At 41.5% G+C, this 25815-nt stretch overlaps 2 protein-coding genes and 1 pseudogene across 4 annotated transcripts; all 3 read right to left on the reverse strand.

The window, feature by feature from the left end:
- The window catches only part of LOC115376874 (gastrula zinc finger protein XlCGF57.1-like), a 42760-nt pseudogene that overhangs the window by 10630 nt on the left and 6315 nt on the right, over window positions 1–25815 (reverse strand).
- On the reverse strand, window positions 1662–22196 carry LOC115376878 (zinc finger protein OZF-like). Of its 2 annotated transcripts, XM_030076694.1 has the most exons (3): window positions 22010–22196; window positions 4656–4746; window positions 1662–3486 (listed from the first exon to the last, which is right to left on the reverse strand). In XM_030076694.1, exons 1-3 carry the CDS (start codon window positions 22109–22111, stop codon window positions 2069–2071), a joined length of 1611 nt encoding a protein of 536 aa, XP_029932554.1. In that variant the 5' UTR covers window positions 22112–22196; the 3' UTR covers window positions 1662–2068. The 2 variants fall into 2 exon arrangements, with proteins under 2 accessions (XP_029932554.1, XP_029932555.1); XM_030076695.1 differs by lacking the exons at window positions 1662–3486; window positions 4656–4746 and adding an exon at window positions 17350–19154 and having other exon boundaries at window positions 21919–22185.
- Window positions 5548–10188, reverse strand: LOC115376881 (zinc finger protein OZF-like). Of its 2 annotated transcripts, XR_003929863.1 has the most exons (3): window positions 9918–10188; window positions 7160–8775; window positions 5548–6012 (listed from the first exon to the last, which is right to left on the reverse strand). XR_003929863.1 is itself a non-coding variant. In XM_030076698.1 (2 exons), the coding sequence occupies exons 1-2, from the start codon at window positions 10108–10110 to the stop codon at window positions 7574–7576; spliced, it is 1395 nt and encodes a 464-aa protein (XP_029932558.1). In that variant the 5' UTR covers window positions 10111–10188; the 3' UTR covers window positions 7126–7573. The 2 variants fall into 2 exon arrangements, 1 of the variants encoding a protein (XP_029932558.1); XM_030076698.1 differs by lacking the exon at window positions 5548–6012 and having other exon boundaries at window positions 7126–8775.

A 25815-nucleotide genomic window follows, 5' to 3' on the forward strand; every position in this document is an offset into this window, starting at 1 on the left:
TTAGAAATCTATGATATTATATTAACAAAACACCATAAAAATCCCATTCATGTATGAGTGAAGCCTAGTTCTAATACATACACTAATAAACAGATTATTGACAAGGCAGAGAAATAAAGATTGTCATATGTAAGTTAGGTGATTTAGAAATTTGAAGTGTTTGCTAACCACATCATATCTACAGTGCACTTACTCACAGGGTGTGGAAAGTGTCTATAAATCCATGGCAAAACCCTCTGCAGAAAAACTCCAGCTTCCCTGCAACTCGCTGAGTGGTCATTCAGCCCACACATAACCACGACTGAAGCCAGCTACGTTGTTCTTAATGCTAATATTTTCTATAATATATTTAGAAGCTAGACCCATACATGTCCGGATAGAATAGCATTTTGAGAAGGATCAAAAGATACAGGGACTTTTGCAGAAATGTTACACAAATAGGTACAATGTCAAAAATCCGGTAACTGGACTGGGCTGTTGGTTTGCAGAGAATTTAAATGTCCCAAGTTGTAAATATCACATCAAGAGGTCTCTCACCCCCACCAGAGAAAAAAAAAAAAAAAATCAGTATATGCAGTCCCAGAAAGCAAAAATGCATTGAATCAACATTGAGATATGGTCATGGCTTAAGATTGAATCAACGTTGATGTCAGACGTTGAAAATAACATTGAAAGCGCTCGTTATGATCAACATTGAAATAATGTTGAATTTTCAATCAGTCTCAACATTGATTCAATATTTATTCAACTACATTATGTTCAACACTGAAATAATGTAGAATTGTCAATCAATCCGAACATTGAATCAATATTGATTCCTCTATAAATGCATTGAAATTACATTGATTCTACATTGCAACAATGTTATTATTAAAGGACCATTACATCACTTTTCAACCTTCATCTGTAGGTTTTAAATACGCCTCATTCAAGCCCAAAATAATCACTTCATTCATTCATCTTCTAAACCGCTTATCCTCACTAGGGTCGCGGGATGGGGTGGGGGGGTGCTGGAGCCAATCCCAGCGCTCATAGGGCGAAGGCAAGGAAACACCCTGGACAGGTCACCAGTCCATCGCAGGGCAGACAGACAAACACTGACATTCACACCTAGGGGCAATTCAGCTTCTCCAATTCACCTAACCTGCATGTCTTTGGACGGTGGGAGGAAACTGGAGTGCACGGAGGAAACCCACGCAGACACGGGGAGAATATGCAAACTCCACACAGAAAGGACCTTAGGTGGGAATGGAACCCAGGACCTTCTCACTGTGAGGCGACAGTGCTAACCACTGCACCACCGTGCCGCCCCACTTTACTCTTTTGGGTCTCCTGCAGTCTCAGGAGAGAGCAGGTCTCGCGAGCTTCCCACGGCACGCCTACCCCTGCGGGGGTGGGGGGCGGGGGCACAGATGCACAGCATACCATACATTGAAACCATGGCTATTTAATGTTGACATTTCAACATTGAAAAACCAGCATCTATACAATGCTGATTCAACGACATTTTTTCAAATGTTGAAATGGTAGCTGTAATTAAACATTGAATCAGCATAGATTTATCAACCTCAACCAAAAATAACCAATTTGACCAAAATTCAACGTTGAATCACTGTATTTTGCTATCTGGGGTTACACTGAAACACGTCTGGAGAAATTACTTCAGGACAGATTCAGTGAAGATTTTATTAACATATATACACAAACACAGTATATGGACAAAAGTATTGGTCCACCTCTACCTTCCACCTCCAGGAGCTTCTCTGACCTCTCATTCTAAATCCAGAGGAATTAATCCAGAAGAGCAATTGTGAGGTCAGACAGAAATGCTGAATTCCTGCCCGGGACATTAACTGACATGTAAGAGAAAATCAAACCGAAATGGGAACACAAACTTGACTTTGAGCCAAACATCAGAAACAAGAATTTCTCTCTTACATGAGGCTGCAGTAACACAAGATGTGTGTGAGCAGTGTTCAGACGTGGCTGCATCTCCAACCACAACATTGACTGACGAGGGTTTGACTTTCCCCGTCCTGGGCGATGGACTCTCAGCAAGTTCTCTGCTTTATTGTCCTGTTGAACAGTCCAGCTGAAGCGGCAGCTCTGCCACTTCAGCTCTTCGACTCTGACCATCACACTTATGCCTTTTAAAATGTCCAGAGTGGCGGTAACTTCTCCCACACACACTGCAGCTGAACGGTCTCTCTCCTGTGTGGACTCTCATGTGCCTGTGTAAGACATGCTTATCTGAAAAGCTTTTGTCACATTCTGAGCAGCTAAATGTTTTCTCTCCTGTGTGGACTCTCGTGTGTACTTTTATAGAGGCTTCATATCTAAAACTTTTATGACAAACTGAGCAGCTGAACGGTCTCTCTCCTGTGTGGACTCTCATGTGCTTGTGTAAGACATGCTTATCTGAAAAACTTTTATCACATTCTGAGCAGCTAAATGTTTTCTCTCCTGTGTGGACTCTCATGTGTACTTTTACGGTAGCTTTATCTCTAAAACTTTTATGACAAACTGAGCAGCTAAATGGTTTCTCTCCTGTGTGGACTTTCATGTGTCTGTTAAAGGTATTTTGACGTGAAAAACTTTTATCACATTCTGAGCAGCTAAACGGTTTCTCTCCTGTGTGGCCTCTCATGTGTACTTTTAAGTTAGTTTTATCCCTAAAACCTTTCTGGCAAACTGAGCAGCTATATGTTTTCTCTCCTGTGTGGACTCCCATGTGTTGGTTTAAGAAGCTTTTAACTCGAAAAGTTTTGCCACATACTGAGCAGATGAATGGTTTGTCTCCTGTGTGGACTCCCATGTGTTGGTTTAAGAAGCTTTTAACTCGAAAAGTTTTGCCACAAACTGAGCAGATGAATGGTTTCTCTCCTGTGTGGACTGTACTGTGTCTATTTAAGAACCTCTTCTGTGAAAAACTTTTGCCACAAAATGAGCAGCTGAATGGTTTTTCTTTGCTGTGCATCATCATGTCCATATCTAAGTTCCGTCTTTGTTTAAAGCTTGAACCACCAGCAAAGCACTTCCACTGTTTCACTCTTGTGTTTTTGTTCACCGTGTCCTCCATGTCATCTTCACTGTCATCAGTCTCAGAGTCAGACGAGTGTGAGGAGAGGAGCTGGCTATTACTAGCTGGTTGGAGATCAGCAGCTGGATCTACGTTCTTGGCCGGTTCCTCTCCAGCAGCTTCTGTTTCCATCTTTACAGTGGAGCTGCTGGCCGGAGGCTCTGCCTCTCTGCTCTCCTCAGTTTGGCTTTGATGAAGTTGTGCGGGCCCAGCTTCCTCTTCATCTTCACTCTTCACAGTGACAACGGTGAATGGGACCTTGACATCTTGAAGCTGCTCTGCCGCCTGACTGACCCAGAGCTCCTGCTGCTCCTCTTTAACGTGTGGCGGCTCTGGCTGCTCCTGGTCCACACTGGGGCTCCACTCCTGCTTCTCTTCTTTACACACCAGCAGCTGCTTGGGCAACACTGAAAAACACACACACACACACACACACACACACACACACACACACACACACTAAGAGAACCGTAATTCGAAGGTGTAAAACCAATGTAAAACTGATTTGTTGGACCTTTTTAGGGGCTACGATACAACACAAGATACTATGTGCATGAAAGACGCTGTGAGCTGCTGAACTTTTTTGGAAATTTTACAAACAAAGAGGCAGCTTGGAAATAGCCCTGTGGTTTATGGGCACACATGGATCTAGAGATTTTTTTTTTTTTTTTTTTTTTTTTTTCATTTTATGATAGAAATCAGGCAACAACCAACAGACCCCAAGACACATTTAAGAAAACAGACTATTTTAAACACTATTTTTTACCGTTAACATCGGTAAAGGCAAAAGGCACACAAAGTGAGAGGACCAATAGTAAATTGTAAACAAAATTAGGTAGTTTACAATTAAATGCTGTTAAATCTGGTTTAAATAGAAAAATAGATTCGCTTTTTTTTAAATCAACAGTTTAACCTCTAATTGAATCCTGTAGCAGCAAAACTTTAAAGTCAACTTTAAGTCATGATGCAGAATTAACTGTAAACTGAAACTTGAGGAGAGTTAACTTTTTTAATGGCTTCCTTTTAGAATTCTTTGAGGGGTGAAAACAAAGTTCATTCTTTGTGAAAAGTTCAGGAACAGACTCAATGCAACTGAGTTTCATTATGCTGTTGCATTTGACGAAAAGACTTTGATCTTCTATCGTTTCTTCATTTTGCCAAAAGAGAAGGAAGTAGAGCTTCTCTGTGGAGCCATCATGACAAGGAGAACTAACTACTTCTTAGCCAGCTAACATCTGTGTCAAGGAATACAGAGCAACCTAAAGTTCAAGTTTTTCTTATATATTTCAAGTTAATATTTATTGTTATTATTATTGTTGTTGTTGTTGTTGTTGTAAATATCGGTTTGTGTCGACTGTCTTCTGAAATTGTTTCTAGTGATCGCCTGGTTGGTTAAAAAAAAAAAAAAAACAGTTGAGGTCATAGGATTAGGTGTAAATACGGTGATGGTGGAAGATAGAAAACAGAAAACAAAAAAACAAACAAACAAAAAAAAAAAACCCTGCAGGATTATTCCAGATTATATCCAACTGCGCCTCAAACTTTGGCGGAAAAAAAAACTGTGAAGCGGACAAACCTGTCGGGTACAGCCGGGCTCCGGGGTGTAAAATCGCGTCCAGCAGCTTCCTCTGTCGCTCGTTGTCTTCTTTCAAACGGGAGATCTGCTCCTTGTAGTCCGCCAGCACCGCAGCCTGACGCCGCCGGACCAGCGAACTCAGCTCCCGCAGCTCCGACATTCTATTGCACCGAGCTGCTCCTCACCCGGGAGTCTGGACTCCGAGCAGCATGCAGGGGATTATGGGAGCGAGAGAGAGAGTCACGTGAGCAAAAGTTCAAAATGCGTCACGTGATTCATGGAAACTTCAGATAGTTGGACATTTGAAAGCATGAGTTACACAGATGCAGTTAAGATTTTTGGCAATTACTTGTCAGTGCAAGCGTTTTTATAATTCACCTGCACATTATAGGCGAGTCTGTAGTTATATCAATACATTTACATTAAAAAAAAGAGCTGGGCTACAAAAGAGCTACAATTCTTAATATTTCAGGATTAGTGTGAACCGCTCATACTCTCTCTGCCTTGCTGACATTCTGTATTTTACGCTCATGTTGACTTTACTACATTAATAGTGTTGAAACTGCGTATGGCGTCTTTGCTGCTATGGTTACTGAAAGCAGGGAGAACGACATGGCGAACAGCAGCAAGAGCCAGCATTTCCGGGGTGAGGAGGAGACTGCAGTCTGTCTTCTGCTAATGAAAGACTTAAATACCATGGAGTATATCGATGGCAGAAAACACAGAATTAGCAACAGGTTCTTCTTCTTCTTCTACTTCTGTATTTCCAGCAGACCTGACGCTTATAGGGGTACGTCTGCCCGCCGCGGCTGAGTGTCGCATGCGCCGAAACACGGGAATATGCCAAGTAACATGTAAACATTTAACAATGTTTAAAAGTAAAAACTGGATACAAATTACTAGGATTCGGTAAATAGCGTTTAGATTCTGAAAGTGAAAATTTAATGCAGAGTATTGTAATGGTGCCTGCAGTGAGGCTCAGACTGCTGCTCGGGGTGCTGTCCGTGGTGGTGAACTTAGTGGCGCACTGGGCGCTGTCCTTGGTGCTGAACACGGGAGTGGTAAGGGTGCTGCCTGTGGCGCTGAGCATAGGCGCTGTCCGTGGTGCTGAACACGAAGATAATCAGCTTGTAGTCCATGGTGCTGACTAATGGTGGCGTACTGGGTGCTGTCCATGGTGCTGGACACGGAGGCGGTCAGGATGCGGCTCATGGTGCTGTCCGTGGTGCTGGACCTGGAAGATTAAGCTGGTGGACATGCTATTGGTCATGGCCTTCAGCTGCAGCGGCAGACTCGCAGACCGTCTCTGTGGCTAGGTGCGGCTCCCTGGCCAAGCCGGCGGAAAAGGATCTCCATCCTTAAAAAAAAAAGCCACTAATTATCTTTTTTTGTCACTTTTGTCACAGAGCCAGGCTAACAACTCCCATAGACTTCAAGTCTTTATGCTAAGCTAAATGCTACCCATAATGAAATTCTACCAATAGGAGTAGTGGCTTCATAATTAAGTACAAACTGGCCTACTTTTTATGTTTACTCTTTGCAGCTATATGTTTTCTTTGCTTCAGACTATGCAACTTTTTATTTTGTACATTTTTCAACAAATATGGGGAGAACTCAAAAAGGCCTGCAAGGTTCTGTGTTTATTTTCTTCCAAAATATGCCTGCACATGCCAGTGTGTTTGTTCCTCCTCTTTTTAAGAGTTTGGTGATTTCCTGAATTACAACAGATTTAAAAACAGATTTTTTTCTCTTTATAATTTCAGAAACTCCCCAAACTGCAGTTTTTGTGGATATAGCATTAACATATATAAAAGCTGATAAGCTGTGTTATCAAATATGTTCTGTGGCTTCAGATGAATTTCCTTTAGAAGAGAGGGTGAAATGGCTCTTTTGATAGTAAAGGTCACTGACCTCTAGTCTAGTCTCTTGTTAGATCATCAGTTTTTCTGAGCCTGTTTTGTTTGATGAACCTGGACCTTTTAGTCAGTACTTCTATTACAGTAAAAAAAAAAAAAAATGTGCATTTACTCTGCTCTGCCTGCCTCTCTTGCATTTTGGTCCCGGTATTTCCTGAGTCCTGCTAGCTTTGGTGCTCCCATGAATAGAAATCTTTATCTTGACAACCCATCTGAGTGGTCATTCAGCCCACACATAACCACAACTGAAGTCAGCTACGTTGCTCTTAATGCTAAAATTTTCTAAACTATATTTAGTAGCTAGGCCCACACATGTCCAGATAGAATAGCATTTTGAGAAGGATCAAAGGACACAGGGACTTTGGCAGAGATATTACACAAATGGGTACGATTTTAAAAAATGTGGTAACTGGACTGGGCTGTTGGATTGTGGAGAATTTAAATGTCCCAAGTTGTAAACATCACATCAAAAGGTCTCTCACCCTCACCAGAGAAAAAAACATCAGTATATACAGTTAGACTAAAAAATGTCTGGAGAAATGACTTCAGGGCAGATTCAATTAAGATTTTATAAACATAAATACACACAGTATATGGACAAAAGTCTTGGTCCACCTCCACGTTCCACCTCCAGGAGCTTCTCTGACTTCCCATTCAAAATCCAGAGGAATTAATCCAGAGGAGAATTTGTGAGGGAACAGAAACATGACGTTGAGCCAAACAACAACAGCAACAAGAATTGCTCTCTTACATGAGCCTGCAGTAACACAAGATGTGTGTGAGCAGTGTTCAGGCGTGGCTGCATCTCCAGCCACAACACTGACTGACGAGGGTTTGACTTTCCTCGACCTGAGTGATGGACTCTCAGCAAGTTCTCTGCTTTATTGTCCTGTTGAACAGTCCAGCTGAAGCAGCAGCTCTGCAGCTCTTACCATCACACTTGTGGTGTTTAAGATGTTCACACTGGCTGTAACTTCACCCTCATACAGTGTAGCTGAACGGTCACTCTCCTGTGTGGAATCTCATGTGCCTGTGTAAGATACGCTTATCTGAAAAGCTTTTGTTACATTCTGAGCAGCTAAATGGTTTCTCTCCCGTGTGGAGTCTCATGTGTACTTTTAAGTTAGTTTTATCGCTAAAACTTTTAAGACAAACTGAGCAGCTAAAAGGTTTCTCTCCTGTGTGAACTCTCATGTGTACTTTTAAGTTATTTTTATCTCTAAAACCTTTCTGACAAACTGAGCAGCTAAATGGTTTCTCTCCTGTGTGAACTCTCATGTGTACATTTAAGTTATTTTTATCTCTAAGACCTTTATGACAAACTGAGCAGCTAAATGGTTTCTCTCCTGTGTGGACTCTCACGTGTACTTTTAAGTTAGTTTTATCGCTAAAACTTTTATGACAAACTGAACAGCTAAATGGCTTCTCTCCTGTGTGGACTTTCATGTGTCTGTAAAAGTTATTTTTACGTGAAAAACGTTTGTCACATTGTGAGCAGCTAAATGGTTTCTCTCCTGTGTGGACTCTCATGTGTCTTTCAAAGTCAGTTTTATCTCCAAAACTTTGATGACAAACTGAGCAGCTAAAAGCTTTCTCTCCTGTGTGGACTCTCTTGTGTCTGTTAAAGCCACGTTTAAGTGAAAAACTTTTGCCACATAATGAGCAGCTGAATGGTTTTTCTCTCTTGTGCATCATCATGTGCTTATCTAACATCTGTCTTTGTTTAAAGCTTGAACCGCACAAATGGCACTTCCACTGTGTCACTCTTGTGTTTTTGTTCACCCTGTCCTCCATGTCATCCTCACTGTCATCAGTCTTAGAGTCAGAGGAGTGTGAGGAGAGGAGCTGGCCATTACTAGCTGGTTGGAGATCAGCAGCTGGATCTACATTTCCGGCCGGTTCCTCTCCAGCAGCTTCTGTTTCCATCTTTACAGTGGAGCTGCTGGCAGGAGGCTCTGCCTCTCTGCTCTCCTCAGTTTGGCTTTGATGAAGATGTGAGGGCCCAGCTTCCTCTTCATCATCTTCACTCTTGAGAGTAACAGCGCTGAATGGGACCTTGATATCTTGAAGCTGCTCTGCCTCCTGACTGGCCCAGAGCTCCTGCTGTTCCTCTTTAACGTGTGGCGGCTCTGGCTGCTCCTGGTCCACACTGGGGCTCCACTCCTGCTTCTCTTCTTTACACACCAGCAGCTGCTTGGGCAACACTGAAAAACACACACACACACACACACACACACACACATATTAAGAGAACCGTAACTGGAAGGTGTACACCCAATGCAAAACTGAGTTGCTGGACCTTTTTAGTGGCTACGATAAAATACAAGCTACTATGTGCATCCAAGACTCTGAGCTGCTGAACTTTTTTCTTAACTTTTACAAACAAAGAGGCGGGTTGGAAGTAGCCCTATGGTTTATGGGCACACATGGCTTTAGAGATGTTTTTTTTTTAACTTTATGATAGAAATCAGGCAGCAACCAACATACCGCTAGACACATGTAAGCAAACAGACTATTTTCAAACTCTGTTTTTTGCCATTAATGTCGGTAAAGGCAAAAAACACACAAACTTTGTACATTGTAAATAAAATTAGGTAGTTTACAATTAAATGCTGTTAAATCTGGTTTAAATAGAAAAATAGTTTCACTTTTTTTTAATTCAATACTTTTACCTCTAATCCTACATTAAGTTGAATCCTGTAGCAGCAAAACTTTAAAGTCAACTTTAATTCATGATACAGGAGTAACTGTAAACTGACACTTGAGGAGAGTTAACTTATTTAATGGCTTCTTTTTCAGATTCTTTGGGAGGGGATGGGGGGGTGGAGGTGGCAGTTAAAATCTGTGTCCTAAAGTTCAGGTTTTTCTTATATGTCACGTTACTCCGTTTTTTTTTTTGTTTGTTTTTTTTTTTTTTTAAGCAGTATTATTTTTTTAAATATCAGTTTGTGTTGACTGTCTTCTGAAATTGTTTGTAGTGATCGCCTGGTTGGTTAAAAAAAAATCAATTGAGGTCATAGGATTAGGTGTAAATAAGGTGATGGTGGAAGACAGAAAACAAACAAACAAAAAAAAAACTCCACGTGCTCACCAGCAGGGTTAGCTTGTGTGCTAACGGCTAACCGACTTAGCTGCTGCTTTAATAAGGAAATGAGCTTAAACTCTGGTCATCATGAATCGATACTGAATCGATATCGTGATCTGATGAGGAGTCTTTGCCTTGCAACTTGAAAAAAGCGCTAGCAGCCATCCTAACTGTTAGCTGCTAGCCTAGCAGGATTATTCCAGATTATATCCAGCTGCGTTTCAAACTTTGGTGGAAAAAAATCCTGTGAAGCGGACAAACCTGTTGGGAACAGCCGGGCTCCGGGGTGTAAAAGCGCGTCCAGCAGCTTCCTCTGTCGCTCGTTGTCTTCTTTTAAACGGGAGATCTGCTCCTTGTAGTCCGCCAGCGCTCCGTCCAGCAGCTCCGAGATCCGACCGGCAGCCGCATCCTGACGCCGCCAGACCAGCGAGCTCAGCTCCTGCAGCTCCGACATCCTGCTGCACTGAGCTGCTCCTCAACCTTGGTAATTCAACCACTCTTCCTGAAGCGGAGTGATTCTCGTAGCTGTGTCGTAGCTTGTATCAAAACACCAGTGGCACGTGACCGATGACGTTTGAAGCTTCGAACGTCATCGCTTTTCAGCTTTTCATTGGCTCATTGTCTTTCAGTGCGTTTCATTGGCTCATAGTCTTTCAGTGCATTCTGAGCCAATGACAGCTTGACACAGTTTTTTAAATAAACCTTTAACCAACATTTAACCCTTCCTATCATTTAGATTTATTCTTTGGGTTAATCTGGAATGTGTTTTAGAATATGGGTGAGGGCGTCTGCATATTATTTTATTATTTTTTTTCCTTTTAATAAAGATGTTAGTTGTACATATGTGTAATGACGATGTAATCTTTATTTGGTATGAATGAACAAAACACTTGAATGACCACGCAGTTTTTTTTTCTGAACTTTTATTGCTGACACGGGATTGAAACAGTGTCAGTGCTTCAGTCGTGCTCTTGAGAGGTTGCTATGTCTTCATTTGTCCACCAGATGTCACCGTCACTGAGGCCTTGAAGCTTTGGATCTTTTTCGGCGCGGTAGGGGTGGGGTGGGAGTTATCAGGGCCGCCGCTCCCTATACGCAGACTACGCACAGTGCGTAGGGCCCCGAGTACCTGCAGAGGGCCCCAAAAATTAAGGTTGATAAAAAAAATTACAGTGTCGGAAACAAGTCCGACACTGTAATGGGGGTATTTGTCGCAGTTTGTGGCAACCCAGGCCTGCCCGCTTCCTGAGCCTCATTTATGACTTGGCAGGCAGAATCCCCGATAGCACGCGCTGGCTTTAGCATAATGGATAGTGTATCTGCCCAACATGCGGGCGACCCGGGTTCAACTCCCCTCTCAGGAAACAGCACCACTACACAGCATAGGGCTACTATTTTACCACACGTCCATGCGATCGCATTTGAACTTTCTTCAGAAATTTTACAATAAGAAAACCTCCCTAATTTTCACAACCCAAGGTTGGCAAGTATGATGTCATGATAATTATAACATTATTACATAACAAACAGGCTCACCGTTGTCTTTTTAAATTGTGTACCCCAAAGCGCCCCCCCGCGTCCCCCCCTGAAATGGTACAGTCTTCAACTGCACGTCTTTTTTTCCCATCGGAGTTTGCTGCTCTACCTCCGTGCACCGTGCAGACCGGTGACTGAGGCATAATGGCAAGTAAGCGACATTTTGAATCTGGAGCTGAAAAAAGAAAAAAGAAAAAACAGAGAGATGACGCCCGTGCATCCCTTGCCGGTAAGTCCGTGTTTTGTAGGTCTGATTAGCTAGCCCACAGCAATCTAGCTAGGCTAGCTAACCTAGCAATTTGATTTGCTAAGCTCAGCTAAGTTCTGGATTTTACACGGCATGTGACACGTTTGCAATATAGTTGACAGTTGTCTCGGTAGATATTTGGAGCTTTATAAGTCAACATAAAGCAGTCTGGTGTCCACAGTGCAATGTCCTGCTCTTGCCTAAGCTTTTCTGCGTGCACAGTGACACATGATCAGTGAGCTGAGATTAGACAGGCTGATGAATTTACCAAGAATAAATTTCAGAAATTCTTTTTTAATCATATGCATGTAATATGTCCATTGCTTAAAACTGGTGTGCGTGTCATAAGCATAATGCTGGAAAAATAAACACACGGCGTAGTTGGTCAGCCTTTATACTGTATTAGGGGTCAATTTCATCTGAGGCTATGGAAGGGGCGACATCTGCTGGTGAAATTTAAAACTTGTGTTGGTTGAGCCAAAATATGGTATCCTTTTGGCCATTTACAAAATGCTACCATTGGTAATGTACACAGCATATAATTATTTGAGACATTTGTTTATGTCCCACTTAATAAATATAATAGTTTAATATAATTGTCATATCATTTGACTCTGGAATATCTCATCTTTCATCTCTGACCTGGATCCTTTAAAATCAAAACTGAAAAATTATTTATTTAGGGTGGCTTTCTATACCCACTAGTATGGTGGCATGCTTATTCTATTTTATTTTATTTTAATGTATTTTTTTTTTTTATTATTTTAATGTATTTTTTTTTTTAGTTGTTTTGTTTATTGCTGCTGTTTACCACTGTTAAGCACTTTGGTTCACCTGTGGGTGGTTGTAAAGGGCCATATAAATAAAGGTTATCATAAAGTTTATTATTGTGAGATACACATGCTTCTAGATAGCTCTGACACAATGAAGTGTTTTACAGATAAACCGCAGACTTAAGCTGATGCATATGATGATGTTTTTGAGTCACCACTGCACAGTAGTGCAACATGATAATTCTGTCATCAGAAGCTCCTAATGTTTTGGTATTTTCATGTAGCTTTTGCTAATAAATTTTTTTGTATTTCAATAATATTCACAGGGTCAATGCTCAAGTATGTCCAGGGAGCACCAGATCCTCAAGATTCAGAGCAGCCATCAACTAGCCAGTGGATGGCAGGTGAAACAAATGTCAGTGCTTCCACTTCTGTAACTGGGAGCCCTCCAGCAGATGTTGTGCCATCTCCAGCAGACGCAGTGCCGTCTCCAACAGATGTGCCATCTCCAGTAGACCCTGCCCTTTGGCCCGAACATATTACTGATACAGACATATATATATACCACGTAGGTATGTCTATTTAAAAATAAATAGCATCTGGTTGCGGGGGGGCCTCCCCAACCAGTCCAGCTTTGGGCCTCCAAAAGCCTAGCAGCGGCCCTGGGAGTTATGTTTTATTTAAAGGACTATTTAGGTAGTCAACAAAGAAACATAAAGTACCTGACACATAAACTTTGGCTGTGTTGGAGGTTAAAGCTTTAAACAAAGACAGAACTTAAATATGCACATGATGATGCACAAGAGAGAGAAACCATTCAGCTGCTCATTTTGCGGTCGTAGTTTTTCAAAGAACTGTGACTTAAACAGGCACAAGAGATTCCACACAGGAGAGAAACCATTTAGCTCCTCAGAATGTGACAAAAGCTTTTCAGATAAGCGTTTCTTACAAAGGCACATGAGTGTCCACACAGAAGAGAGACCGTTCACCTGCTCAGTTTGTCATAAACGTTTTAGATATAAATCTTCTGTAAAAGTACACATGAGAATCCACACAGGATAGAGACCGTTCAGCTGCAGAGTGTGTGGGAGAAGTTACAGCCAGCGTGTACATCATAATCAGCACAAGTGTGATGGTAAGAGGACAATAATGAAGAGAACTTGCTGAGAGTCCATCGCCCAGGACGAGTCAAGTCAAACCCTCGTCAGTCAGTGTTGTGGTTGGAGATGCAGCCACGTCTGAACACTGCTCACACACATCTTGTGTTACTGCAGGCTCATGCAAGAGAGCAATTCTTGTTGCTGCTCTTTGGCTCAAAGTCAAGTTTCTGTTCCCATGGTGGTTTGATTTTCTGTTACATGTCAGTTAAGCTCCTGCTCTGGATCTTAACTCCGCATTTCTTATTCTTTGATTGAATTCTGTTGTCAGACACGTGGCTCTTCACTCTAATGGGGGACATTTTTAACGTGTTAATGGTGAGCAATTCAGCAGTGAGGGGAAATCTTAACGCTTCAACTCACCGAGACATTTTGGACAATTCTCTGCTTCCAGCTTTTTGGGAACAGTTTGGGGAAGGCCCTTTTCTTTCGCAGCATGACTGAGCCCCAGTGCACACAGCAGCTCCATAAAGGCGTGGCCGGCTGAGTTTGGTGTGGAAGAACTTGAGCAGACCTCACAGAGCCCCGACCTCAACCCCATCCTACACCTTTGGTATCAAGTAGAACAGATTGTCAGGATTGATTTATAGACACTTTCCACACCCTGTGAGTAAATGCACTGTAGAGACTATGTGGTTAGCAAAAACGTCAAATTTCTAAATCTCACCTAACTTACATATGACAATCTTTATTTCCCTGCCTTGTCAATAATCTGTTTATTAGTGTATGTATTAGAACTAGGCTTCACTCATACATGAATGGGATTTTTACAGTGTTTTGTCAATATAATATCATAGATTTCTACTCATGAGAGCACCAGAGCTGGAAGGAGTTAGGAAATACTAGGATCCAAATGCAAGAGAGGCAGGCAGAGCAGAGTAAATGCACATTTTTTACTGGAAAAGAAGTACTGACCAAAACGTCCGGGTACACCAAACAACAAAGGCTTAGAAAAACGGATGATCTCACAAGAGACTAGACCAGACTAGACCATTTCACCCTCTCTTCTTAAGGAAACTCATCTGGAGCCACAGTTTGATATATGTTAATACTAGCATAATGTTAATACAGCATACTCTGAAGCAAAAAGAAAACATTCAGCTGCAAATAGTAAACATACGTACGGAAGCGTAGAGCTGCCAGACCAAGAAAATAAAAACCGAGAGGCTCAGTATCACGTAATTACGTAAAAAGTTTATTGTTATAACAATATATTTTCACGTTATAACGTGAAATTATCACGTTATTTCATGATATGATTTTTTTTCACGTTATAACGTGAAAATATCACGTTATTTCATGATATGCTTTCACGTTATAACATGAAAGTATCACGTTATTTCGTGATACGACTTTTTCACGTTATAACGTGATAGGTATCACGTTATTTCGTGATAGGAATTTTTCACGTTATAACGTGATAGGTATCACGTTATTTCAAGATAGGAAATTTTCACGTTATAACGTGAAAGTATCACATTATTTCGTGAAACGTGTTTTTGTTTACTGTCTGCTGTCTGAGTCGGACCCTCTTGAGGTAGCGTCATTCCTCATTGATCAGCTGGAGGGACACGGCCGGCTGCATGGATACAAGCTCCATCACCTCAACTGCATCCAAGCTGGATATGTTGTCACCCAAAGTACAGTGAGGCAAGTACAGTGAGAAACTTTAACAAATGCCTGACTGTACTTTGGGTGACAACATATCCAGCTTGGATGCAGTTGAGGTGATGGAGCTTGTATCCATGCAGCCGGCCGTGTCCCTCCAGCTGATCAATGAGGAATGACGCTACCTCAAGAGGGTCCGACTCGTTTTTCCTCCGGTATAATCCCATTGTTTTCAAAATTCTTCTCAGGGTACGCATGCTTATATGAATGTCATCCACGGAGCCCAATAACTGTAAAATCTCCCCATGTCTCAAGCCAAGCATGAAATATGATCTAATGGCATCATGTAAAGCAGCCATGATTTACAGATGGCCAGCAGACAGTAAACAAAAACACGTTTCACGAAATAATGTGATACTTTCACGTTATAACGTGAAAATTTCCTATCTTGAAATAACGTGATACCTATCACGTTATAACGTGAAAAATTCCTATCACGAAATAACGTGATACCTATCACGTTATAACGTGAAAAAGTCGTATCACGAAATAACGTGATACTTTCATGTTATAACGTGAAAGCATATCATGAAATAACGTGATATTTTCACGTTATAACGTGAAAAAAAATCATATCATGAAATAACGTGATAATTTCACGTTATAACGTGAAAATATATTGTTATAACAATAAACTTTTTACGTAATTACGTGATACTGAGCCTCTCGGTTTTTATTTTCTTGGTCTGGCAGCTCTACGCTTCCGTATAAACATGAAAAAATAGGCCAATTTGTATTTAATTATGAAGCCATGATTCCTATGGGAAGCATTTCATGTTAGCTTAGCATATAGACGTGAAGTCTACGGGAGTTGTTAGCCTTTCTCTGTGACAAAAGTGACAAAAACAAAAAACAAACAAATAAAAAAAAACCTTACAGCAGCTCTGAAGCTGTTTCATTTACACAGTGGATCATGTGGATTTGAAATATTCATGTTAGAATTTAAAGCCACAAATGTTTGAGGAGAGGTTAATTAGCGGTGGATCTTTTGTTTTGAGGATAGAGATTCATTTTCGCCGGCTCAGCCAGGGAGCCGCACCTAGCCACAGAGACGGTCTGCGGGTCTGCCGCTGCGCCTGACTTCAATGACCACCAGCATGTCCACCACCCTAATCCACCATGTCCAGCACCACGGACAGCACCACGAACCGCAGCCTGACCGCCTCAGTGCCCAGCACCATGGACAGCGCCCAGTCTGCCACTATAATCAGCACCATGGACCACAACCTGATTACCTTCATGTTCAGCACCACGGACAGCGCCTTGCTCAGCACCAATATGTTTTCTTTTTGCTTCAGAGTATGCTGTATTAACAGTATGCTAGTATTAACATATATTAAGCTTTATAAGCTGTGTTATTAAACATGTTCTGTGAGTGAAATGGCTCTTTTGATAGTAAAGGTCACTAACCTCTGGTCTGGTCTCTTGTGAGATCATCAGTTTTTCTGAGGCTGTTGTGTTTGATGAACCCGGACCTTTTAGTCAGTACTTCTATTAAAGTAAAAAAAAAATATAATAATAATAATAAAAAAGTGTGCATTTACTCTGCTCTGTCTGCCTTTCTTGCATTTGGATCCAAGTATTTCTTAACTCCTTCCAGCTCTGGTGCTCCCATAAGTAGAAATCCATGATGGCTTATATTGACAACACACCGTAAAAATTCCATTCATGTGTGAGTGAAGCCAAGTTCTAATACTCACCAGTCACTTTGTGACTGGTGGCTGTGAAAAGTGCTCTATAAATAAAATGTACTTACTTATTTACTTACTTAATACATACACTAATAAACAGATTATTGACAAGGCAGAGAAATAAAGCTTATCACATGTAAGTTACATGATTTAGAAATTTGAGGTGTTTGCTAACCACATAGTCTCTACAGTGTACTTACTCACAAAGTGTTTATAAATCCATGACAAAACCCTCTGCAGAAAAACTCCAGCATTCCTGCAACTTTTGAGTGGTCATTCGGCCCACATGTAACCACGACTGAAGCCAGATACGCTGTTCCTAAAGCCAATATTTTCGAAACTATATTTAGTAGCTGCATCCATACATGTTCAGATAGAACAGCTTTTTGAGAAGGATCAAAAGACACAGGGACTTTGGCAGAGATTTTTCACAAATGGGTACGATGTCAAAAATGTGGTAACTGAACTGTGCTATTGGCTTGCAGAGATTTTGAATGTCCCAAGTTGTAAATATCACATCAAGAGGTCTCTCACCCCCATCAGAGGAAAAAAAAAAAAAAAAAAAACATCAGTATATGCAGTTACACTGAAACATGTCTGGAAAAATGACTTCAGGGCAGATTCAATGAAGATTTTATTAACATATATACACACTTATTCAGTATATGGACAAAAGTATTGGACCACCTCCACGTTCCACCTCCAGGAGCTTCTCTGACCTCCCTTTCAAAATCCAGAGGAATTAATCCAGAAGAGCAATTGTGAGGTCAGAAACAAATGCTGAATTCCTGCCCGGGACATTAACTGACATGTAAGAGAAAATCAAACCGAAATGGGAACACAAACTTGACTTTGAGCCAAACATCAGAAACAAGAATTGCTCTCTTACATGAGCCTGCAGTAACACAAGATGTGTGTGAGCAGTGTTCAGACGTGGCTGCATCTCCAACCACAACATTGACTGACGAGGGTTTGACTTTGCTCGTCCTGGGCGATGGACTCTCAGCAAGTTCTCTGCTTTACTGTCCTGTTGAACAGTCCAGCTGAAGCAGCAGCTCTTCAGCTCTGACCATCACACTTGTGCTGTTTAAGATGTCCAGACTGGCTGTAACTTCTCCCACACACACTGCAGCTGAACGGTTTCTCTCCTGTGTGGACTCTCATGTGCCTGTGTAAGATACGCTTATCTGTAAAGCTTTTGTCACATTCTGAGCAGCTAAATGGTTTCTCTCCTGTGTGGACTCTCATGTGTACTTGTAAGTTAGTTTTATCTCTAAAACTTTTATGACAAACTGAGCAGCTAAATGGTCTCTCTCCTGTGTGGACTTTCATGTGTATTTTTAAGTAATTTCTATCTCTAAAACCTTTCTGACAGACTGAGCAGCTAAATGGTCTCTCTCCTGTGTGGACTCTCATGTGAACATTTAAGATTTGTTTGTCTTTAAAACTGTTGCCACAATCTGAACAGCTAAATGGTTTCTCTCCTGTGTGGACTCTCATGTGTACTTTAAAGGAAGTATCATGACTAAAACTTTTATGACAAACTGAGCAGCTAAATGGTTTCTCTCCTGTGTGGACTCTCACGTGTCTGTTTAAGTCCCTTTTTGTTGAAAAACTTTTGCCACAAAATGAGCAGCTGAATGGTTTCTCTCCTGTGTGGACTCTCATGTGAACTTTTAAGATTTGTTTGTCTATAAAACTTTTGTCACATTCTGAGCAGCTAAATGGTTTCTCTCCTGTGTGGACTCTCATGTGTACTTTTAAGGATGATTTATCTCTAAAACCTTTGTGACAAAATGCGCAGCTAAATGGTTTCTCTCCTGTGTGGACTGCCATGTGTCTGTTTAATTTACTTTTAAGTGAAAAACCATGATCGCAAAATGAGCAGCTGAATGTTTTTTCTTTCTTGTGCATCACCATGTGCATATCTAAGTTCTGTGTTTGTTTAAAGCTTGAACCACCAGTAAAGCACTTCCACTGTTTCACTCCTGTGTTTTTGTTCACCGTGTCCTCCATGTCATCTTCACTGTCATCAGTCTCAGAGCCAGAGGAGTGTGAGGAGAGGAGCTGGCCATTACTAGCTGGTTGGAGATCAGCAGCTGGATCTATGTTCCCGGCCGGTTCCTCTCCAGCAGCTTCTGTTTCCATCTTTACAGTGGAGTTGCTGGCCGGAGGCTCTGCCTCTCTGCTCTCCTCAGTTTGGCTTTGATCAAGCTGTGAGGGCCCAGCTTCCTCTCCATCATCTTCGCTCTCCACAGTGACAACAGTGAATGGGAACTTGATATCTTGAAGCTGCTCTGCCTCCTGACTGGCCCAGAGCTCTTGCTGCTCCTCTTTAACGTGTGGCGGCTCTGGCTGCTCCTGGTCCACACTGGGGCTCCACTCCTGCTTCTCTTCTTTACTCAACAGCAGCTGCTTGGGCAACACTGAAACACACACACACACACACATACACACACATCAAGAGACTGTAACTGGAAGGTGTGCACCCAATGCAAAACTGAGTGTTTGGACCTTTTTAGGGGCTACAATACAACACAAGATACTATGTGCATCAAAGATACTATGTGAGCTGCTGAACTTTTTCTGAAATTTTACAAACAAAGAGGCAGCTTGGAAATAGTCCTATGGTTTATGGGCACACATGGATCTAGAGATGTTTCTTTTTTTTCATTTTATAATAGAAATCAGGCAGCGACCAATAGATCCCTATTAATATTTAAGCAGACAGGCTTGTAGAACATGTAGGGGGCACTGGGGGGCTTCATGCTACGGACCAACTGCTCCTTTAACTCAAACTTACATGTGCTTCTTTTTTGGATTCTTTGAGAAAAAAGTTAACTCTTTGAGGAAAGTTCAGGAACAGACTCAACCCATTATACTGTTGTATTTCTGCATTATCACACCATGTTCACATGTGGCTGCATCTCCGAGCACAACACTATCAGAGTTTGATCATCTATCATTTGGTCATTTTGCTCCATTCATTTGGTCAAAAGAGAAGAAAGTAGAGCTTCTCTGAGGAGCCATCATGATGAGGCGGACTAACTACTTCTTAGCCAGCTAAGATCTGTGTCAAGGAATACAGAACACCCTAAAGTTAACGTTTTTCTCTTATATTTAACATTACCCAGATTTGAAAGCATGATTCAGTTTTTATTTTCCCTTGTTAAGTAGTATTTTTTTACAGTGTCAGTTTTGTGTGAATTCTCAGAATTTAGCCTCACTTTGAAGAGATATTTAGCCCACCTGCCATATAACAAGCTTCACACCAATGGATTCTGTAGATTGTGTAGTTTCAAATGATATCTGTCATTTTCCTGTGGCTTTAAAAATGAGTCTGCAAGATTTTCTGAAAGACAGCGTGTAAGCTGTGACCGGAGACCAAATGGAGCATAAGGGTTATTCTCATTGACAAATTTTTAAAAAGTTTTATTTGTGGAAAAATCACGTTAGAGCAACCGATTTATGACAAAACTGGCACTCCATCTCAATATGGTATGGGAAACTACTGCCTGGATTTACGTGTAAATCCGACTTTATTAGATATTCCTGAGATATAAATCGTGTGAATGGGAGTTTCCCAGTTTGGGATCAATGAAGTAAACCTATCTATCTATAAATAAATGAACATAAGTAGTGGCAGATTTGCGCAATATTTTGCTGTGTCTTATGGTTCACTTAGCACTCAAATTTGGTGTTGATTGGACAAACTGTTGTGTAGATATAAATCACTTTCTGTTTTGTACGAGGTAAAACATCTGTAACTTTGACATTTTTCTAGTGGTGGGCAGGTGAAGCCTCATGAAGCACTGAGGCTTTCCTAACAATTGCTCCGAAAAAGATTCAAAGCTTCAAGGCTTCAGTGACGGTGACATCTAGTGGACAAATTAAGACATAGCAAACTCTCAAGAACACGACTGAAGCACTGACACTGTTTCAATCTCATGTCAGCAATAAAAGTTCAGAAAAAACTGCGTGGTCATTCAAGTGTTTTGTTCATTCACACCAAATAAAGATTACATCGTCATTACACATAAGTACAACTAGCATCTTTATTAAAAGGAAAAAATAATAATATCCAGACGCTCTCACCCATATTCTAAAACACATTCCAGATTAACCCAAAGAATGAATCTTAATGATAGGAAGGGTTAAATGTTAGTTAAGGGTTTATTATAACTGTACTAAAAGTTCATAACGGGATCAGAGATCCTTCCTACTATGCAAATGATCATGGTGTTTGAACTCAGAAACTTTTTTTTTTTTTTTTTTGTTAAGTGTGTTAACCGCATTTTGAAGAATAATGATGCATCTTATATAGCTGGTATAGCGCCAAACCACTCAAATCTGTCAAACCTGTCAAGCTGTCATTGGCTCAGAATGCACTGAAAGACTATGAGCCAATGAAAAGCTTCGAAACATTTTGAAGCAACGAAGCGCGGAGTGATGCAGCATGAAGCTTCGAACGTCACGTGCCACTGGTGTTTTGATACAAGCTCCGACACAGCTACACGAATCACTCCGCTTCAGGAAGAGTGACACAAGCTCCAAAGCCTCGGTATCATTTGCCCACCACCACATTTTTCATCGAACCAAAACTCTTTTTTTAACTTTTTGGTTTGAGGGTCAGTAGATTTTATGTGCCAAGGTTCGTGAAGAATGGGATTTTTTGCGACTATAGCGCATGCCAACAACTTGGGCTCCCGGAGCAGTTTTACAGATTTAAGGATAATAATTAAATAAATAATGATAATAATCCAAGCGATCCCTAATCCTTCTGGCATCGCTAGTCGGGCTTGGACCCCTAATAAATCAGTTGAGGTCATAGGATTAGATGTGAAAAAAAGGTGATGGCAGATGTAAAAAACAATGACCCACGTGTTCACGAGCAGGGCTAGCTTGTGTGCTAACGGCTAACCGACTGAGCTGCTGCTTTAAAGCAGTGAGCCCAAACTCTTGCTATCGCCAATCGATATCGAGTCGATATCGTGATCTGATGAGGGCTGCAGCGTGTCTGGATCTTTCGTCTTGAATCTTTGCCATCTCACTTGAAAACAGCGTTAGCAGTTATGCTATGCTAACTGCTAGCCTAGCTCGACCTGCCGGACCAGTGAAGGGTTATTCCAGATTATATCCAGCTGCGTTTCAGACTTTGGTGGGGGGAAAAAACCCATGAAACGGACAAACCTGTCGGGCACAGCCGGGCTCCAGGGTGTAAAACCGCGTCCAGCAACTTCCTCTGTCGCTCGTTGTCTTCTTTCAAACTGGAGATTTGCTCCTTGTAGTCCGCCAGCGCTCCGTCCAGCAGCTCCGAGATCCGAGCGGCAGCCGCATCCTGACGCCGCCGGATCAGCGAGCTCAACCCCTGTAGCTCCGACATCCTGCTGCACAGAGCTGCTCCTCAACCTACAGGAGTCTGGACACCGAGCAGCATGTGAGGGATTATGGGAGGGAGAAAGAAAGAGAGAGTCACGTGAGCACAAGTTCAAAATGCGTCACGTGATTCATGGAAACTTCAGATAGTTGGACATTTGAAAGCATGAGTTACAATTAGTTTACAATTAGCAATTAGTTGTCAGTGCAACCACTCATGTTCAGCATTTTTGTAATTCACCTGCACATTATAGATGTGTCTGTTGTTATATCAATACAGTTGCATTTAAATAAATAAAACTTAACTTAAACTTAATATTTCATGATTAGTGTGAACAGCTCATGCTCTCTGCCTTGCTGGCATTCTGTAGCCTATTTTATTCTCATGTTGACTTGACTACATTAATAGTGTTCAAACTGTGCATGGCAGTGATTGGGAAATTCAATTTAACAGAAATCAGTAGTTTCTAAAGTAAAATAAAAATCATTTGTATGCTGGTTTGGTGGGCTGTCACTGAAAGACAACAACAGTGTAAATGGCCTCATCAAGGTCTGCTCCAAGATTATCAGAGTCCAGTTTAAAGACTTGAGTTCACTATATAAAAGACATGTGGTTCAGAAAGCCAAATGTATTATCAGTCAGCCTGACCACGTTTTCCATTGTGAGTTTACCTTACTGCCCTCAGGGTGGCGCTATTATGCAACAAGGACAAAAACAAATCACTATTCACACTCTTTTATTCCTTCTTCTATATGATAAATGCCAAATGTAAAGAGGAGCCCTATCCTTCTATATTTAAGGCTATATTTGCTTTTTTATTTGTCCTTCCATCTCACATGTATTTATTTGTTAGATATGTACATGAGAGAGTTTGTGATGTACACCATGTGCTGTGCTGCTGTGGAACGGTTGATTGCTGTTTCTGTGTAGTACTATATTGCATTGTGATTTGATTGAAATTGTAAATTATACGGACTGGAGACTGCAAACCGACTTTCCCCTTTTTGGGATAAATAATGTCTTCCTGATTCTGATTCTGATAAAGCTCACCAAAATGTGCTCAAAACAAATCGAGATACAGACCTTTCAGGCAAGACGAGGGGAGTTGGAACGTGAGAGGTGGCCATTTTATGCACTGCGGGAGTTTTCCTTGTTTGTTCTGGTCAGTGTTTACATCCCACCTCTGGTGAGCATAATGGAGACGTTACAGCACCACCAGATCACAGATGTGGAGGAAAAGCATCCAGACTCCCTTTTCATCATTCCTGGGGGCTTTAACAGAGCAAACCTCACCCACAAACTACCAAAATACAAACAACACATTAAATGTCCCACCAGGGACAGGAACACATTGGACCATTGTTACACAGTTATAAAGGACGTTTATCGCTCTGTTCCTCTGATCACTGTCTGATTCATCTCATCCCATCCTTCAGGAAGAAACTAAAAACTGCTAAGCCTGTAGTGTGGACCGTGAAAAAATGGACAGAGGAGTCAAAGCTGGAGCTACAGGCCTGCTTTGACTGCACTGATTGCAGTTTTTGAAGCTGCAATCGCAGATCTCAACAAACTGTTTGACACTGTGACATCATATATCAGCTTTTGTGAGGACATGTTTGTGCAGACCAAGACCTTCTGCACATACAACAACACCAAACCCTGGTTCTTCGTTCTTCGTTCTTTGTTTAAATCAACAACCCTGCGCCTGTGTGGAGAGGCATGCAGACCATCCCCCACCCCTGTGGGAAGCATTCAACTGGCTGAGGATCTGAATAGCTTCTACTGCAGGTTAAAACAGCCAACACCCAGCTCATTCACACCTCTCAGCCATCCCAACAATGGACTCCCTGCACCCCGTGCTGCTCCCTCTCACTCTCACCACATACAGCGGTAAAAAAAAAAAAAAAAAAAAGTCAAAAAGCATTCCTGTTTTCAAAGACTATGTATGTTTTTCGCTGTGAAATTAAGCTTTTACTTTCACTTCTAATTGAAAGAAATAAAGCTGTCAGATTTGTTTGGAATCTTGTGATAATTATGCACTACCATTATAATAAAAGGCGAAGCAGCATTAGATATTTCAGTATTTAAATAATAATTTAAACAACAACAACAACTACAAAGAAACTTACTTGCTGCTGAGGTAAATGAGGTAAATGTCTTGGCTGACCACAGATTTTGGGTTAAAGAAAAAAAAAAAGAAAAAAGTAGTTTTCGATCCTCCCCTATTTATTGTGGCCGCTGTGCCTTCCTGTCTGCTGCAGCCCATAAGCTTTATGTCGTAGGCCTACATTATGCAAATTTTAGACAATATTAAAATGTTGTGGCTGTGCATGACATGACATATGCTGATTTTTGAAGGTTGATAGGCTACTGGTATTTTGGGGCCTGAATCTTCCAAAAACAAATATTCAGAATTCTCAGACCGTCTCACTTGGGTTCTGATTATATGGATACAGATTACTAGGATTCAGTAAATAGTGTTTAGATTCTTAAAGTGAAAATTTAATGCAGAGTATTGTAATGGTGCCCGCAGTGAAGCCCAGACTGCTGCTCAGGGTGCTGTCCATAGGGCTGAACATACTGCTGGACATGAAGGTTGTCAGGGTGCTGTCCATGGTGCTGAACATGGGAGTGGTAAGGGTGTGGACTGTGGCACTGAGCATAGGTGCTGTCCATGGTGCTGAACATGAAGGTAATCAGGTTGTGGTACGTGGTACATGGTACTGAAGATAGTGACGGACTGGGCGCTGTCCATGGTGCTGAACATGAAGGTAATCAGGTTGTGGTACATGGTACTGAACATAGATAGATAGATAGATAGATAGATAGATAGATAGATAGATAGATAGATACTTTATTCATCCCGCAGGAAATTCACAGTTTTTCAGCAGTATCCACAGATTACAGATTAAATAAATCAATAAAAAAAGATTTAAAAAAAAAATAAAGAAAGAAAGAATAAGATCTAAGTACAACAGAACAAGATCTGAGCACAACAGAATAAGATCTAAGTACAACCCAGTGTGCAAAAAGCACAAAAAAAAAAAAAAAAATAATACTAATAGTGGCGGGCTTGGCGCTGTCCATGGTGCTGGAAACGGAGGCGGTCAGGATGCGGCCCATGGTGCAGAATTAAGGTGGTGGGCATGCTGGTGGTCATGGAAGTCAGGCGCAGCGTCAGACCCGCAGACCATTTCTGGGGCTAGGTAAGGGCCCCTGGCTGAGCCGGCAGAAATGAATCTCCATCCTCAAAATAAAAGATAAACCACTAATTAACTTCTCCTCAGATATTTAGGGCCCGAGCACTGGAACAGTGCATTCGGCACGCAGGCCAGGTCTGGCGAAAAATTTGATAAAATGGACAAACGGACCCCCTAAGTGCAAAAATGGGCTCGGTAGCACCACCTAGGCACACAAAGGCAGCCACTGCGGCCCACAGGAATGTGATAGAAACACCAAACCAACGCCGAAATGTAGGTCTCATCAAGGCCTACAAATCACACGCTGACACCCCCCCCTCTAAAACCAACAGGAAGTCCGCAATTTGCGTTTGAAAGTCACTTCTCCGCCAAAATTTCGCTTTGAACGAAATCTATCTCCTCCCAGGCAGTAAATGTCAGCAGCTTGAAAATTTAACAGATGACAGAGGACACAGTGCTGAACAAAAGTTGCTAAAGATTCCATCATTACTCGATTCGTTTGGATTTTAG

Source organism: Myripristis murdjan, chromosome 18 (assembly GCF_902150065.1).
Source record: "Myripristis murdjan chromosome 18, fMyrMur1.1, whole genome shotgun sequence".
Classification (NCBI taxonomy): domain Eukaryota; kingdom Metazoa; phylum Chordata; class Actinopteri; order Holocentriformes; family Holocentridae; genus Myripristis; species Myripristis murdjan.